This window comes from Lynx canadensis, chromosome X (assembly GCF_007474595.2).
Source record: "Lynx canadensis isolate LIC74 chromosome X, mLynCan4.pri.v2, whole genome shotgun sequence".
NCBI lineage: Eukaryota > Metazoa > Chordata > Mammalia > Carnivora > Felidae > Lynx > Lynx canadensis.
Window position 1 is genome coordinate 9,871,369 of NC_044321.2, and position 18,237 is coordinate 9,889,605.

The 18,237-nt window shown below is 48.2% G+C and overlaps 1 protein-coding gene across 1 annotated transcript in view; it reads left to right on the forward strand.

Moving 5' to 3' along the window:
- The first annotated feature begins 11,684 nt into the window (after positions 1–11,684).
- Positions 11,685–18,237, forward strand: part of EGFL6 (EGF like domain multiple 6) — a 56,251-nt gene continuing 49,698 nt past the window's right edge. The window contains exon 1 of the mRNA XM_032592247.1: positions 11,685–11,998. Within this exon, the coding sequence (XP_032448138.1) occupies positions 11,685–11,998 (314 nt within the window). The remainder of the gene's footprint in view (positions 11,999–18,237) is intronic.

The window sequence follows — 18,237 nt, forward strand, 5'->3', positions numbered from 1 at the left end:
CTAAAAGCAAAAGTTCTATTACTTGCATATTTACCTACCATCATCTGCTTTCCCTCATAAGGAAGCTCTCAGAGTAGAAATTTTCTCTTGTTCGGTGCTCTGTTCTACAGATGGGTGCTGGGGACATCGTTTGCGTGAAAGAGAAAACACAATCAACTTTTCAACAGTCAGCTTCAAGCACAAACATTTCCATCAGCCTTATGTTGTATTAGTAATTCCTGAAAATATGCCATCATCTACAATGTTTTACTAATTAACTTACATTAATGGAGCCCAGTAGCAAACGTGAGGTATCTTATTTTCATAGTATGAAGATTATTTCACATCAACAAAATTTTAGTACATATTTTTCTGTATTTTTTTTTTATTTTTTAGGGAGAGTGCACGCAAGCAGGGGAGAGGGGCAGAGGGAGAGACGGAAACTCTTAGGCAGTCTCCATTCTCAGTGTGGAGCTGTACATGGGGCTCAATCTCATGACCCTGGGATCATGACCTGAGCTGAAATCAAGAGTCAAATGCTTAACTGACTGAGCCACCCAGGCGCCCCTGTTACATATGTTTCTATTTGGCAAAGAGATCTATGAAATACAAAATAATTGTTATGTTGTGTTTCTACCATAAGCTTCCAATTACATAAATTCTTGTCTCCGGCGTTCAAGTATCAGCAGTTTGATGAAAGAAAAATTCTAGAATTTATAAACATCATAAATCTGTCATTTAGGGAATTAAAAAAAATTGTTTTAATGTTTATTTTTGAGGGAGAGGGAGAGAGAATCACAAGCAACAGAGAGCCCAGTGCAGGGCTCGAACCCATGAACTGTGAGATCATGATCTGAGCTGAAGTTGCGTGCTTACCTGACTGAACCACCCAGGTGCCCCCCTAGGGAATTTATAGTTTAATTTTACAAGGTGTATTTTCTTCATTTTCATACCATACAAATATTACACCATACCCAAAACACCACATGTTTAAATAAGTTCAGTAAAATGAAAGGTGTGGGGCCAAGCAATAAATTTAGGATTAGATTTATGGGTTTTATCCTCTTGCTTATAGTCAGACTAGGATAACAGGTTGTACCAAAATGGCCACTGAAGAAGACCAAAGCACCTCACTGTTCTCAAGTTGGATGTGGGGAACCTCTGAATTCATATATACAATAGAGTTTATGTCAGATGGGCTTCTAAGGAGGGCCCCAAAGCTCAGATGGAAATGTTTCTACTAGAAGGTACGTAGGTATCTTGTTCAGGGTTTCCCCAGAGGCAAGGGGGTGAATGCCAGGAGGTTACTTGGAAGGTGATCGTGGGAAGTTTTGGCAAGGGAGTATGGAAATGAGATGGGTAGGAGAAGAAAGCCAGTAAAGAGTAAATTATCAAGCCAGCGTCCATGCTGGGCGTCTGGTGCTCAGTCCCCCTGGGGAACGCCAGGAGTCCGTGTAGAGCTCTGCCAACCAAGAGGTGAGGTATCTGGGGTATTGAGTCACCAAATCCCTGTCCATTACTAGTTTAGTTGTCATCAGTGACTACAAAGCCCTTTGATGAAGAGTGGCAAGGGTTCAAGGTAAGCAGCCCTCGGCAATGAACAGAGAGTGCCAAAAATTTTGTCAATGTTTGTTTATATTTGAGAGAGACAGAGTGCAAGCAGGGGAGGGGCAGAGAGAGAGGGAGACGCAGGGTCCGATGCAGGCTCCGGGCTCCGAGCTGTCAGCCCAGAGCCCGACGCGGGGCCCGAACTCACAGACCGTGAGATCATGACCTGAGCCGAAGTCGGATGCTTAACCGACTGAGCCACCCAGGCGCCCCTGCTGCCATAGATTTTAAAAGGTCGACGGATGAACTGTTTCTTTCAATTCCACTGTGCATTTCATTTGCCCCATGAGAATAAACTGCGGGGCCAGGAAGAACACTTATCAGGTGACCTCATTCTTTTTATTTATTTATATTTTATTTTAGAGGATGAGCATGGGGAGGGGCAGAGGGAGAGAGAATCTTTTTAAAGTTTATTTATTTTGAGAGAGTGCGCACGAGCAAACGAGGGAGGGGCAGAAAGAGAGGAAGAGAGAGAATCCCAAGCAGGGATGTGGGGCTTGAACTCCCACACCGTAAGATCACGACCTGAGGTGAGGTGAAGAATTCACCTGAGGTGAAGTCAAGGGTCGCTCAGTGGATTGAGCCACCCAGACGCTGAGAGAGAGAGAGAGAGAGAGAGAGAGAGAGAGAGAGAATATATCTTAAGCAAGCTCTACACTCAGCACAGGGCCCAATGTGGGGCTCGATCCCAGCGGAAATCAAGAGTCAGATGCTCCAGCAACTGAGCCATCCAGGTGCCCTCATTCTATTCCCATTTTTATATTTTACTACCTCTAGTAGTAAATACCTCCAACATCTTAAGGCCGACTCCAGGCTGGAGCTCTCTGTACCCATTTTCTTGTCTGTGAAGTGGGAGGCGTGGACCATGTGATTCCCCGAATTTCTTCCATCTTAAGATTCTATGTTTGATGCAAATGAATGTCTCCTTTTCTTATTAGAAGAGGTCAGTGCAGGGGCGCCTGGGTGGCGCAGTCGGTTGAGCGTCCGACTTCAGCCAGGTCACGATCTCGCGGTCCGTGAGTTCGAGCCCCGCGTCAGGCTCTGGACTGATGGCTCGGAGCCTGGAGCCTGTTTCCGATTCTGTGTCTCCCTCTCTCTCTGCCCCTCCCCCATTCATGCTCTGTCTCTCTCTGTCCCAAAAATAAATAAACGTTGAAAAAAAAAATTAAAAAAAAAAAAAAAAGAGGTCAGTGCAGGTTGGCCAGACTGGGCAAAAGGTAGGAGGTGGAATGTAATAGTGTTTTAGTCTAGACCCTTCTGGATGCAGGAAATAAAAACTCACTCAAACTAGCTCAGGGTCAGAGAACGTCTATTAGAAGGATCCAGGGACTCCTAGAGACGGAGAGCTCAAGGAACAGAAGAATCCTAAAACTAACTTGAGATAGAGAGACAGTGATATGATATAGACAGTTATAGACAGTTACAGGTATATAGATGGAATTACAGAGATGTAAATATATAGAGATACTATCATAGACCTAAGGATATCGATAGCTACACATATAGAGAGAGAATTACGCACAGAGTGATAGAGGTATAGCGATAGAGTTATGGACATGTCGATACAGATATGGCGTTAGATACTCATGGATACATGGAGAGAAACATACACAGAGAGGGATAGACATAGAGCTATATAGAAATAGGTGCACGTGGGTGTAGTTGTAGAGATACTGTGATACGGGGTTATATATATGTCGCTAGATATGTAGATTGTGTATAGATATTGATATGGATACGGATATAGACATAGATGCAGATAAAATGGATAAGAACCACCTAGTCCCTCAGCATTTGCTCCCTTTCTGCTCAGTGGCCTTGTTACTCCTCTCCCCCGTCAGTCCCCTGCCCTAACTTTGGCTTGGACATGCCTTGACTTGTCCCATGCCACTCTCCAGTTGACCGACAGACTAATGACCTTAGTGTTCCAATTCCAAAGTCTTGGAGAGGAAAAGCATGGCTTATATATCCACCCTGGTCCAATCAGCCACGGCCAAGGACTGGTGAGTCACAGGGCACAAACGTGACTACTAAGCCTACTGTGTTTTTAGTACTGAAGGGAACTAGTTTTAAAGTTGACGAAGGAAAGGCACCTGGGTGGCTCCGGGTGTCGAGTGTCTTGACTTCCGCTCAGGTTATGATCTCGACGTCATGAGTCCCGCGCTAAGCATGGACCCTGCTTGGGATTCTCTTTCTCTCCCTCTGTGTCTCACAGCATGGATGTGTGCTCTCAAAAAAAAAAAAAAGAAGTGATGAGGGAGTCATAAGATGTCCAAGCACCCCAAAATGTGTCTTCTTAATGATTAAGGAGTGCTAGAGGCATGGTTCTGCACTTAAAGAGGATGAGGGTGTTTGGGCTGCAAGTGATTCAAAGCAAGTACTTATTTATTTGTTTTCGGAAACTTTTTTTTTTTTTTAATGTTTGCTTGTGAGAGAGAGAGTGCTTGTGTAAGCAGGGAAGGGGCAGAGAGAGAGGGAGGCAGAGGATCCAAAGTGGGCCCTGCACTGACGGCAGAGAGCCCGAAGTGGGGCTCGAACCCACGAACCATGAGATCGTGACCTGAGCCGAAGTGGGACGCTTAACCGACTGAGCCACCCAGGCGCCCCGTGATAAGTGTATTCTTAATCTCCTTCACCTATTTTATCTATCCCCCCACCCACCTCTCCTCTGGCAATCAATAATTCGTTCCCTAGAGTGAAAAGTCTGTTTTCATGTTTGTCTCTCTTTTTCTTTGTTCGTTTGTTTTGTTACGAGTGAAATCCTTTGCTGTTTGTCTTTCTCCGACTTCTTTCACTGAGCATTATACTCTCTAGATCCATTCATATTGCTGCAAATGGCAAGGTTTTATTCTTTTTATGGCCGAGTAATATTCCACTGTATATACATAATCTTCTTTATCCATCCATCTATCGCTGGACACTTGGGCTGCTTCCATGATTTGGCGATCGTAAATAATGCTGCAGTGAACATAGGGGTGCATACCCCACAGCGACATTACTGGATCTTAGGGCAATTCTAGTTTTAATTTTTTTTTGTTTACACAGAAACTCTAAGTTCTACACCCATTGTGGGGCTCCAACTCAAAACCCCAAGACCAAGAGTTGGATGCTCTACTGACTGAGCCAGCCAGGCACCCCTCCATGTTTAACTGCTTGAGAAGCCTTCGTACTGTTTTCCACAGTGGCTGCACCAGTTTGCGTCCCCACCAACGGTGCACGAGGGTTTCTTTTTTTCCACATCCTCGCCAACACTTGTGTCTTGTGTTTTTGATTTTAGCCCTTCTGCTGGCAGGTGTGAGGGGATAGGTCATTGTGGTTTTGATTTGCATTTCAAGGAAAGTATTTTAAAACAGCGGAAAGGTAATACCAAAAGGTACATATGCCCATAAAAAATAGCAAAGGAATAAAAGGTGACACATACAAGAGGCTACGAGGTTCAGAGAATTATTATTTCTCCTCCTCCTCCTCCTCCTCCTCCTCCTCCTTTTTAGAGTTTATTTTGACAGAGAGAGAGCGCAAGTGGGAGAGAGAGAGAATCGCAAGCAGGCTTCGCACTGTCAGTGCAGAGCCCGATGTGGGGTTCTTGAACTCTCGAACAAGAGATCGTGACCTGAGCCAAAGTCAGACGCTTACCCGACTGAGCCACCCAGGAGCCCTGGGGTCCAGAGAATTTCTTAAGAGAGCTTAGGATGCCGTATCATGCCTCCTGCCCTAACAAAGTGCCTGCCTCCCAGAAGGAGACCCCGAGACTTAAATATGAGTGAAAATGACTTACAGATGATTCAAGACAACAATGGTAAACAAGAGGGTAGGTGAGACAAAGAAAGGAAGGAAGCCATACGCAGAGTGTGTATTTAGGGAGCTCTCGCTGTGGTCCCCATCCTGCTAAGCAGTTCTCAATAGCACAGGACCACCCTCATGAGGGCCTAATGGAAATGTATGGTGGGTTTTTAGTAGACGTGATGATTAGGGGTACTAATGTCAGTTAACGCTAGACATCCTGAACTATATTACCAACCCCAAGCTCTCTGACACCAAGTGGATACTAAATACAGCTTTTGAAAAAAAATTTAAATGTTTATTATTTTTGAGAAAGCACAAGCTGGGGAGGGGCAGAGAGAGAGGGAGACACAGAATCCGAAGCAGGCTCCAGGCTCCGAGCTGTCAGCACAGAGCCGGATGCGGGACTCGAACCCACGAACCGCGAGATCGTGACCTGAGCTGACGTCGAACGCTTAACCGACTTGAGCTACCCAGGCACCCCAAGTGGGTACTAAATAAATTACTGTATAAACACACACAACGTGTGGAATAAAACCCAGAAGCAGAGCAGAGTGAATCTTAGCCACAATGGAAGAGAAACTTCATTTACTCCTTTTTCCATCCATTTATTCATTGAAACAAGATTCCTTGTTTGCTGAAATGAACCCTACTTTTGAGTTTCAAATACGGTCTTTTGGGTCCTAGTTGTCTTTCCCCCCCACCTTCCTACAAAAGAAAATGTTAGAATCATGGAGCTTTGGAGAGAGACACTTAAGGATCCAGAATCCTTTGCAAGCATGATACAGACGTAGTGAGGCCTGAGGACGTGAACTGACTTTGCGCGAGTGGAGGCAATTAGTTGGTAGAACCCTGAACTGAATCCAGATGCTCCCTCTCTCAAAAGGACCGGCATCCCCGTGGGTCAGATCAACGTCATGGTTTGGGACCAGTTATTATCTGAGCAAAGACAGTTTTTAAGATTCCCTGTTTTGTAAAACCCCCGCCATCTAAAAACTGTTTTATAAGACAATTTATGCAAGTAGGGAACATCGATAGGTATAGAACCCAAAGCATTTATCTTCTTCCTTCCTTGTTTCCACAGCACCTAAAGTACTTCTGTTAGCACTGACACCGTTAATCCTAATGTATTGACATTCCCGTCACCCACGGCACGGGATTATCTCTTACTCATCTTTCCATCCCCGCCGGACACAGTGTCCTGCACGTGATTGGCAGGAGTACAATAAACGGGTTAAAGGAATAAGTCTGCAAACCCCATGAGAACCGTTTGCAAATAGGAAGGTATGTATGTGAAAAAAAAAAAAAAAGAACGAAAATATATTGTTTTAGCAAATGTTGCTACTTTCATCCTTAAAAGAGGCATCACAGAGATAGTTGCAATTTAACAGTCCACGGAGCAGCTCTTAGCCAGGCTTTCCCAAGTCAAGTCAGAGCGACTTGGGACAAACGTCTGTACTTTGAAGGCCCATGTAAACGGAGTTGCCCGGGTTGAATTCTCAGAAATCAGCCTGTAGGGTATGCCGAGCTATTATATTCAATCGTGAACAGGAAAGCAGCACAGGATATTTACACATGGAGCAGGAAGGAAGTATATAGGGTGCACTCCAGCTGTACCCCCACCCCCCACCCCGTAAAGACAAAAAGAAAAGCCCTTGGTGACTGAGTGCCATAGGTGGGAAACATGAATTTAGTCAAAGTCAAGGGCGCTAACATTCAGACAGTGAAATTTCATTCACGGGCAAGGAGATCTCTCTAGACAGTAGTGACGTTTAAAGCGTCCTCAGGGCGCCTGGGTGGCGCAGTCGGTTGAGCGTCCGACTTCAGCCAGGTCACGATCTTGCGGTCCGTGAGTTCGAGCCCCGCGTCGGGCTCTGGGCTGACGGCTCGGAGCCTGGAGCCTGTTTCAGATTCTGTGTCTCCCTCTCTCTCTCTCTGCCCCTCCCCCGTTCATGCTCTGTCTCGCTCTGTCCCAAAAATAAATAAACGTTGAAAAAAAAAAAATTAAAGCGTCCTAGATCACAGACTCCCTTAAAAATCAGATGAAAGCCGGGGTGCCTGGGTGGCTCAGTCGGTTGAGCGTCCGACTTCGGCTCGGGTCATGATCTCGTGGTCTGTGAGTTCAAGCCCCCCGTCGGGCTCTGGGCTGACAGCTCAGAGCCTGGATCCTGCTTCATATTCTGGGTCTCCCTCTCTCTCTCTCTGCCCTCTCCCGCTCATGCTGCCTCTCTCTGTCTCTCAAAAATAAACAAACACTAAGAAAAAATTTTTTAAAAAAATCAGATGAAAGCCGTGCTGACCCTCACCAGCACATACTCCCCGACATCGAAAATCTGCACTGTTGCTGGTGGTGAACGGGCCTTCCTCCACCACCGCCAGGCCATGAATTCCTACTAGGAAGAAGGAAATCTGGCAGCCAAATTAACCACCAGTGGGGTCTGACTCCCACACCCACGTTCCTTCCATTTTGTCGATGGGTGACCGTGGACGAGACGTTAACTGCTCCAGACTTCACGTGCCTCATCCATAAAACGGTGTGATGGTATCTACCTTATTGCCAAGAGTAAAGAATGACTCTGAAATGTCCAGCATGTGATAATCCCTCCACAAATATCAATTTCTCTTCAGTTATCAAGTGGGAGGTCCTAGGAGCGGGCAAAATTGGAGGGAAAATGAATCACGGTGTGATTTTTTTCTCTTTCAAGTTGACCTTCGTTTTTTTCCTACTCCCCAAGAGGTGTGGGTCATGATGTTGAAGAGGACCAGGTGTTAGCGGGCCATCCCAGGTCCCCAGGGAGGAAAAAGCAGAGCCTGTCCGGCAGACACATTTCTACCAAGCGGTCCCCACAGGGCCTGGCACTTGGTAGGGTCCAGATAAATGAGCAAGAAGGGAGGGAGAAGACGCAGAGGGAAGGAAGGAGAGGTGGGGGACCAGGAAGGGAAGGAAGACTGAAAGCGGTTGGGATTTTTCTGCCACCACAGAGCTCCAAGAACAGGGTCCCTGCCAGGCACAGGATGAAGCAAAGCTGTGTATACCTGAAGATTCTCCTTGCCATACAGAATTTCACGGAACAAATGAGAAGGGTGATGGATATGAAGGAAGGCACTTGCTGGGACGAGCTCTGGGTGTTGTAAGTGATGAATCACTCCATTCCACTCCTGAAACCAATACTGTGCTAAACTAAAACTTAAACTAACATTTAAATAAAACTAAAATTGAAATAAAAAGTAATAAAACACAACAAAACAGAGAAATGGAAAGAAAAACAGACTGGGAAAACATCAATTTCTAGAACGTGTCACTACAATTAACATAGAAGACTAAGAATGAAGAGGGGCCATTTTCCTCTTGATCGGAAGGGTGATCTCGAAAATCTCTTGAAGTTTGAGGGCAGGGCCACGTGATGGAAACCGAGGCAGGACGTCGCCCTGTGTGTGGCCTAGGGCATGGCTCTTCACACAGTGGAGCTGCTTTTCCATTTGTAAAATTTTGGAGTCGGCCCAAACCAATGGTTCTCCATCTTGGTTTGCGCTTAGAATCACCAGGGAAGATTCTAAGGGTCCCCATGCTCAAGCCATGGTTCATACAGTAGAAAGTGTGGAGGTGGGGCGGGGCATCGGCAGTTTCAAAGCTTCCCAGGTGACCTCAATGTGCAGCTGAACTTGAGAACTACTCCTTCGGGTGATCTCCAATTGTTTTTTAAAGTTTTTGATTTTTCTTTATTTTGAGAGAGAGAGGGAGACAGAATCCCCAGCAGGCTCTGCTCTGTCCGCGCAGAACCCGACGTGGGGCTTGCACTCAACGAACCTTGAGATCCTGACCTGAGGGGAAGTCGAGTCCAATGCTCTACCGACTGAGCCACCCAGGCGCCCCCTCCAGGTGATTTCCAGACTCTCACTTCTTGGGACGGCGGCATAGACATCACTTGAGATCTTTTGAGTAATCCAGACTCCGGCCTTATTCCAGAGCTAACACCATCCGAATCTGCATTTGAACAAGACCCCCAGCTAGTGTGTACTGACCTTCGAGTTTAAAAGCTCTGGCCTAGACACTTCCACCCAGCCGTTTGATCTCACAATGCTTTGCTTCTGGTGCCGCTATTTCAATACAACTTTTGGATCTCAGCACCGGACACGATGTCAGCATTCAAAGTTTTATACGTGTGTTCCGTGTGTATATTTCAGAAGGGCACAAGAATATCCCATCACACCTGTACCACGCAGGGGGCTCGGCGAAAATAGATTGGAGGAAAAAAAAATGTGGTAAAAGGTGCGGATGATTTTATGAGATTCTGATCAAAGATTGTTTTTCCTTTGTAGGAGGCAGTGGGCCCCCCTAAAGAGCCGCACTCCTCAACGTCAGCGACGCCAGTGTGGTTATTAGAAACACCTGCCTCTCCACGGCAGTTTGTATCCAATGTCTTCTCACCTGGCAACACATAATTTCCAGGTTCCTTCTCTGTTCATCATGCTACCCGATGGCGCCTTTGTCCACAGCTCCCCCTAGGAAGTAATAGGTGGGTTGGCAGAGGAGAGTTTGACCACTCTGGAAGGTTCCTGTTATCACGTTCATCATCTCCTTTAAGCAGACAGAAGAGAGGTCTGTTCCGAAAAAAGCAACAATCGTAAAACAGCCTCACCTTTAGAACTCAGTTTTGGTATTTTCAGTAAATCTCACCAGTTTTGGTGTGAAGAGTCCAAAGGATTGGGGTCATGGCCTTGAAGCGGTCATCTTACTACCTTATTCACGAGACTCATTTGACATCTGAAGCCACCAAGGATTAAGAAGAGGAGAAAAAGGATTTCTGGAACAGCAGAGCTCGGGGGAGAAGGGCCCTCCTTTCCAATCCCAGCTTCACACTTGTTAGATGTAGGACTTTGGGGAAGTCGCTTAACCTCTCTGGCTGCCTTTCTTGACACTTTAAAAATGGGGGAACCGGGGCGCCTGGGTGGCGCAGTCGGTTAAGCGTCCGACTTCAGCCAGGTCACGATCTCGCGGTCCGTGAGTTCGAGCCCCGCGTCGGGCTCTGGGCTGATGGCTCAGAGCCTGGAGCCTGTTTCCGATTCTGTGTCTCCCTCTCCCTCTGCCCCTCCCCCGTTCATGCTCTGTCTCTCTCTGTCGCAAAAATAAATAAAACGTTGAAAAAAAATTTAAAAAAAAATGGGGGAACCAATGATCACTACGTATAGAGTTGTGGGTGTTGAGTAAGATGATGCATGTAGAGTGTTAGGACAGGCCATTATCTATGAGCAGCTCAATGGCCTAACTGGTTACTGACCAACGATACCGCATCCATTAGGATACCTTCAACCATAAAACCAAGGATCCAACTGAACATGGCTTACACCAATAAGGAGATCCATTATGGTTTAAATCAAGAGTCCACCACTTGAATCTTCCCATCTCCGCTTCTCACATTTTGTTGGCTACAGTTAAGGCATATACTCATTATATAACCATGAATCAAGCATATCAAGACAAACCTCCTCTTTCTCCATTATACTTCTTTGGATTTCTAATACCAGGTCATAGGCTGCGTCCACATAACAGAGGGTCACAATGAGCCTCAGTAGTTTGTCTGGCATCGCTGACCTTGGCTGAGCTCATTCGTGTATCTGGGGGTTGGATGATACAGGCTAAGCTTGACTGAGTGGCTCTGTTCCTCATTCTCCTTGGCCTATGATGCCAGCTGGGCCATGGTCTTCTCTTGTCCGGGAGAGGGGCTCAGGTGTCTTATGGCGTAGGCTTGGAACTGGCAACTTGGCTAACTTCCGCCCTTATGCCATTGGTCAAGGCAAGTCACAGTCAAGTCCAGAGACAAAAACGTGGGGCCGCAGGTTGTGCCCACCGTGAAGCCAAAGGGTATGGATGTGCAGGGGCAGGGTGGAGGAAGGTCCGAACGTGTTTCGGCAGTTCTGCGCTGGTTATATTACAGTATCATCCGATGGTCCCCTAAGTAAGCCGTCGCAGATGAGCCTGAGAGATCGCTTGTGAAAGGAAGGGTTTGCCCCGGACTTGGTGACCTTCCAGCTCTAGCCGCCCATGATTTACAGTGCGTGGAAGAAAACCTAGCGGAGTATGAAGACCTAAACAAAAGTGGTACAGAAGTGCTCTGAACCAGCATCCTGGGCCCCTGCTTCGACTTCACCAAATTCTGAAACCCGAGCGCAGGTATCCCCGGAATCGGCCCCAAACAGATGGCGCCACGCGGTGACTCTGCCTGGAGACAAGCGCCCTGAGCCCCGGGGGGAAGGTTCTCGGGTGAGCAGAGAGCGCGGAGGATGCGCGGGTCGTGCTGGAGGCGGGTCCCGGCCAGATGTGCACGGCCCGCCCCGCCCTCCCTGGCGCGCCCGGCCCCGCCGCACGGGGACAGGAGCCGCGCGCGCCTCGCCGGGGCGCCCCCACAGCCCGCTGCGACCGCGCCGGGCAGCGGCGGAGGCCCCGAGCGGCCGAGGAGAGCGGAGGCGGCCGGCCCGCAGCGCCCCGGGGCCCGCGCCCTCCCGAGGGGGCGCAGCAGGAGCGGCGGGAGGCGGCGGAGGGAGGCCCCGGCGCCACGATGCCGCGGCCCTGGGCCCTGGCGCTCCCGCTGCTGCTCCCCTGGGTGGCAGGTGGATCGGGGGACGCGGCCAGGTGAGTGGTTATCGCCCGGCCTGAGCTCCCCCGCGCGGCGGCTTCTCTCTCTCTCCTCGGTCCCTCCAGGCACCCCTGCAGCGTAGGGGAGGGGGTGCCAGTGTGCGCGCGCGCTGAGACGGGGTTTCAAAAGGTGCGGGGCCCGGGGCGCCCACGGGCTCTCCCACCCGCGCCCCTTTGGCGAGGCTTCCTCCCCGGCACCCCCGCACCGCCTGCGCCGCACCTGGCGGCGTCGGGCGGGTTTCGGGGGGGGGGAGAGAGGCTCTGTGCCCAGCCCGGCGGGTGCGCGCGTTCTGGCTTGGTGGTCTGCACACATCTGTGCGGGTGCGAGCGGCGGTGGGTGGGTGGGTTCTGTGCCCGTGGACTTCTGTATCTTCCGTTCTGTCTGTAGGGCGCCCACTGATTGTCCGTCGCTAGTTTTGCTGGGGAAGGAGGGGGAGAAACTGAGGCCGAGGGAGTGTTTGCCATGCTTGGGCTGAGCCCGGAGGGGGGGGGCCGCGCCCCCCCCCCGCCCCTCCTCGCCCCTCCTCGCCCCTCCTCGCCCCTCCTCGCCCCTCCTCGCCCCTCCTCGCCCCTCCTCGCCCCTCCTCGGTCTAGGTGCCTTTCTGATTAAGGTTGAGGAACCGGAAAAAAAGGGTGTGGGTGTCGGATGAAATTGACTCGTTTTTTCTTGCTGTGGCAATTGAGACTCTGAAGCCGTTCTCTCTACTGTTGATAAACTTCTCGAAGCCCTTGAAAAACTTCTTTCTCCAGAGATCAGCAGAGCCACTTGGTAAAGACGAACGTAGTTAGGGCTTACTGTCGGCCTGGCCCCGTTCTAAACACTTGAGGACTATTAACCCCATTTAAAGCCCATAAGTGTTGCGGTAATAAGCACTATGATTATAACCCCCCTATGGCAGAGAAGGGAAATGAGGCACAGAGCAGTTGAATAACTTGCCCAAAGAGGCACAGCCAGTAAGTGATGGAGCCCGCGTTCAAACCCAGGCAGTCTGGCTCAGATTCCTTTACTCCTCTCCCGCACGAGGGCAGCCTTTTAGGAATCACTCCCTGGAAATGCTTTCCGGGTTCTCTGGTTGTGATGCCTTGCTTTCTGGGGTGCCCACTAGAGCTGGGTTCCTTTGTTGTAGCGCTGTTGACCTTTGGGGCTGGGCTGGACAATCCTTGGTTGGGGGTGGGTGGAAAGCTGTCCTGTGCATTACAGACTTTTGAGCAGTATCTGTGGCCTCTGCCCACTAGATGCCAGTAGCAGCCTCTCCAGCTAGAATGTCCCCAGACACGCACCAAGGTGGGGGTGGAGGCCGTGGCTTCCAGAATCCCTGCCCTGTGGAGATTGTTTTGTGTGTCACTAATTCCCAGGGAGAGCAGGCTGAGAGCCTTGGTGTGGAACAGGCTTCTTAAAGGTGAGCCTGACTATCTTTGTTTGACTTACAGGGGGGAAAAAAAAATCTTTCATCAGTCAGCCACCGTATTAAGGGATTTTGAAGTTCAAACAGAACAAACCTCAAACCAGGTTCTTAGAACGTATGATCGTAAGTTTCAATTTCCTTTCCACAATAAAAATGTAAGCAGATGCAATTTTGCTCATAATCACGTTTTCCTGGAACGTTGGGGGGTTGTTGTATGGCTAGAAAGCCTACTTAAGAAAGACCAAATGCTCTTTGGAGATGAGATTAACGGTTCCTCAGCAGCCGGCAAACCGACCTCCAAGAGCTCCACTCGCAGAGAGCCACCAAATTAAAATTAAAGCCGAAAAGCCCTCAAATAAACCAAGGAATAGTAAAACGAAGAATCCACGTCAGGATTCTGCAATTCCTTGGTTTTTGAGATGTGAAATGTGCTTCCTTTACACGGTATCAGGTTCACAAGCTGGTGTGTTTATTACCTGCTCAGCGGGCTTGGGAATGTCAGGCGGTCAGCCCTCCAGGAGCTGCCCAGAAACCACGTTTAATCAACTCCAGCCCCCACGTTACAGACGATATGTTCACCAAAAAGGCAAAGGCACTTGCTTGGAGAAGAGTGTGTCTTCCAGTTGTTTCCTGAGGCTTCACAGCCTACAGTAAAATCTGCGACTGCTGTGTAGAGCTTTCTAATAGAAGCACTGTTTTCTTTTGTTTTTAATTAAAATACTGCACCATGATTTTCGTGATCTAGAAAATTGCATGCCTCCTAAATGGTGCTTAGTGCGTAGTACACAGTTATCAGTCATCGACTGAATAAATCATTAGCAGCATGCATTTTCCTGATCTTAAGCATCAGTATTTGGCTTGAATCCTATGTATTTTAAAAAAGAAAATCTTTCTAATGTTTTATTTATTTTCGAGAGAGAGACAGAGACAGAGCGTGAGCAGGGGAGGGGCAGAGAGAGAGGGAGACACAGAATCCGAAGCAGGCCCCAGGCTCTGAGCCATCAGCACAGAGCCCGACGCAGGGCTCAAACTCGCATGAACCGCGAGATCATGACCTGAGCCGAAGTCGGACGTTTAACTGAGACACCCAGGCGCCCCTGAATCTTATATTTTTTAAATGCTCTCTGGGCATTGGGACTTTTTGCCCGTCTAGGACATTTATTGATCTGAATTTCACCTCCACAGTGTTGCAGGACCTAACACTGGTGTCTTTTGGCCTTGAGCACATGAGATAAATGTTACCGTTGTTAATCTTTTCAAGTTTGGAGCAATTCCCTGTTATAACATATATCTGGTAAACGTTTTTTTCTCTGTTGAATTCAAGTGAAAATGTGAGAGGAAGGAATGAGTGGGTTCATGCTGAGGGTCTGTGCTCAGGGAGAGAGATGCCTGCTTTCTGTAAATCACGCCTATGTTGAGAACTGATTCTTGTCCGAGCCCTGCTAAGAAAGTGCCCTTGTATGAATTTTCCACGCGTTTTGTGGCTTAAAAAATACACAGATTTATTCTCTTAGAGTTCTGGAGATCCACAATCCAAAATGAGTCATAAGGGGCTAAGACGAAGGGGTTCGGAGGGCTGGTTCCTTCTGGAGGCTCCAGGGGAGAATCTGTCCTTGTCTTTTACAGCTTCTGGAGGCTTCCAACAATCCTAGGCTTGCATCCACATCACTTCAGTCCCTTCCTCATCACCTTGCCTTTTTTCTCTTAGTCATCTTCCTCCCTCGAAGAAGCAGCCTGTGATTATATCAGCCGCACCCAGATATTCCAGGATGGTCTCTCTCTCATAAGATCCTTAATTTGATCATATCTGCAAAGTCCTTTTGCCATAAGGTAACATGTACAGGGTCCAAGCCTTAGGACGTGAATATCTTTGGGGAGACCATTTTTCAGCCTTCCACAGGAAGCATGAACTGTGAATCCGTTGTTCTTGGTTTTATGGGCTGGATCTTTTTTTGTTTTTAATTTTTTTAATGTTTTATTTATTTTTGAAAGATTGAGCCTGAGCATGAGAGGGGCAGAGAGAGAGACAGACAGACAGACACAGAATCCAAAGCAGGCTCCAGGCTCCAAGCTCCAAGCTGTCAGCACAGAGCCCTACACGGGGCTCGAACTCATGAACCGTGAGATCACGACCTGAGCCGGAGTCGGACGTTTCACCGACTGAGCCACCCAGGGGCCCCCTGGATCTTGTTTTTAAACACAATTTTAGTGATTTGTCAGTGGCTGAGGTATCATGCATCTTTTACATTTCATGGTCACTATTTCCTAGAGGAACTCCGCTCATTGGTTTAGGAGGTTATTAAAATCCTATTTATATGTAATTGATGCGATAAGCCAAGGTTGCACGAACATTAAAATGAAAATAAGTATCTTACCCAGTCTTCATAAATCAGATCAGCATTTAACAAATACTGTTGACACTCTACTGTGTGTCAACGCTTTTCAGTGTGATTTCAATCACTTCTCTCCTCAACCCTAAGAAAGAGATATTGTACCTATTTGACAGACGTTGGGATGGACAAGCTTGAAGAGATTTGATGAATTTCCAAGATCCTTATTTGATTGGCTCTTCTGCCTTTAGAGCAGTGACATTCCAATATTCCAAATTTATTCCCCCACCCCCCAAATTGGATACATCGATGCTGACATAATCTCAGAAGCAGATTCTGAGACCAGGATCCGAGTGTATGCGGTTTATTTGTAAGGTGACCCCAGAAAGTTCTAGTAGGGAACGAAATGTTTTCGAAGTAAGTTACCACTGTGATTTCATCCTGCTGGGGAATTCTGGAAGACCGTAGGACACACGGCTCAGAGTTACCCCCCTGAAGGCAAGGGAGCTGGGGTATTTATACTCCCATCAGTCATTGGTTGAGGGCTTCTGAGGGGGGCAGTCTACGCTTTCAGCTTACCGTGGGCACAGGCAGAGCTGGCTGCCGCCGACAGAGAAGACCCTTGAACATCACGAAACGAGGCTGGCCACCAGCCACAGGGCACCATTTGTCACTAACCTGATGACACAGGGAAATGCCGCAGGCATTTGTGCTTCTGGTGACAAGTTCCAGGACACAAAGTCCTCTGGGGAGACTAGGGGCAGGACATACGGGTGTCCTAAGGTTTTGTGGGCTGAGTTGTGTCCTCCCCTCCCAAATTCATACGTTGAGAATGTGACTCTTGGGGGACATAGGGTCTTTAAAGTGGTAACTAGTTAAAAATGAGGTCATTAGGGTGGCCCTAATCCAGTATGACTGGTGTCTTCGTAAGAAGAAGACATTAGGACACACAGGCTCACTCGCGCACGCACACACACACACGTACAACCACAGAGGAAAGACTGGAAAGACCATGTGAAGGCACAGGGAGAAGATGGCCATCTGTAAACCACGGAGTGAGGCCTCAGAAGAAACCATTTGTGGCTTGATCTCAGACTTCCAGCCTCCAGAATTGTGAAAAAATGAATTCTGGTCCTGAAGCCACCCAGTGTGGGGTACATTGTCACGAAAGCCCTAGCAAACGAACGCGCAAGTTAAGCGCACAAAAGATAGAGACCCTATGGGACGTGATCTTGATTTCCGGTTGAATGCACACTGAAAACTGGGCCTCCCAAGACATGTGACGTTGGGGATTTTAGGTAGGAGATGTCAGAATAGGGTAACTGGCCAGTGAGTATAGCAATATTGCCTTTTGACCCTTTAATATTGGCCACAAGTGAGAGAAAACCCACATAACCTTGGCTTAAACAAATCGAACTGTGTTTCTCAACATAGGAGGGGGTAGTTGGGTCAGTCAGGCGCCCAGGCTGCACCATCTAACATCTCTACCAGAAGGTTCCCCCTTCATAGCCAAAGATGGCTTCTAGAGCTCTGGCAAATCTATCCAAATTCCAGCCATAAGAAGAACAGATATTGAGGTCCCTCTTGCGATGTCAGCCATGTGTAAACTACAGATCATGTCTCCAATTTACAGATGAATAAACTGAGTTTCAAAAGACTGAGTGATGGGGCGCCTGGGTGGCTCAGTCGGTTGAGCGTCCGACTTCAGCTCAGGTCACGATCTCGTGGTCCGTGAGTTCGAGCCCCGCGTCGGGCTCTGGGCTGATGGCTCAGAGCCTGGAGCCTGCTTCCAATTCTGTGTCTCCCTCTCTCTCTGCCCCTCCCCCGTTCATGCTCTGTCTCTCTCTGTCCCCAAAATAAATAAACATTAAAAAAAAAATTTTTTTTCGAAAGACTGAGTGATTAAGTGATTTGCTTAAAATATCATAGCGGAGAGGTAGCAGATTTAAAAGCTGCGGTTGTCTCCCAAGGATAGTTAGATCACTTTCCATGAGGTGTTCTATCCAGAGTAATCAGTGTACTGGTTTAAATACCTGTTTTAAATATGAGGGTCTCGCTTTTTGTGGGTTTTTTAAAGTTTATTTATTTGTTTTGAGAGAGAGAGAGAGCATGAGCTGGGGAGGGGCAGGTGGAGAGGGGGACAGAGGATCTGAAGCAGGCTCTGTGCTGTCACCAGTGAGCCCAGTGCGGGGCTCGAACTCACGAACGGTGAGATCATGACCTGAGCCGAAGTTGGACACTTAGGCGACTGAGCCACCCAGGCGCCCCTGAAGGTCTTGTGTATGAAAACAAATGAACAAAACCCCCCAAAACCCAATGTTCTAAAAGTAGTTAAAACTAATTCACTTCAACTCAACATTAATTGAACAAACGACATGCCCAAACATTCTCCTGGATGCCAGAGATACATATCTCTTTGCCGCCCCCACTGAACAACTTTGTAGGACAGGCAACATCTGTCTGTTTTGGTGAATGGGGTGCAGGGTGAGGGTCGTAACTC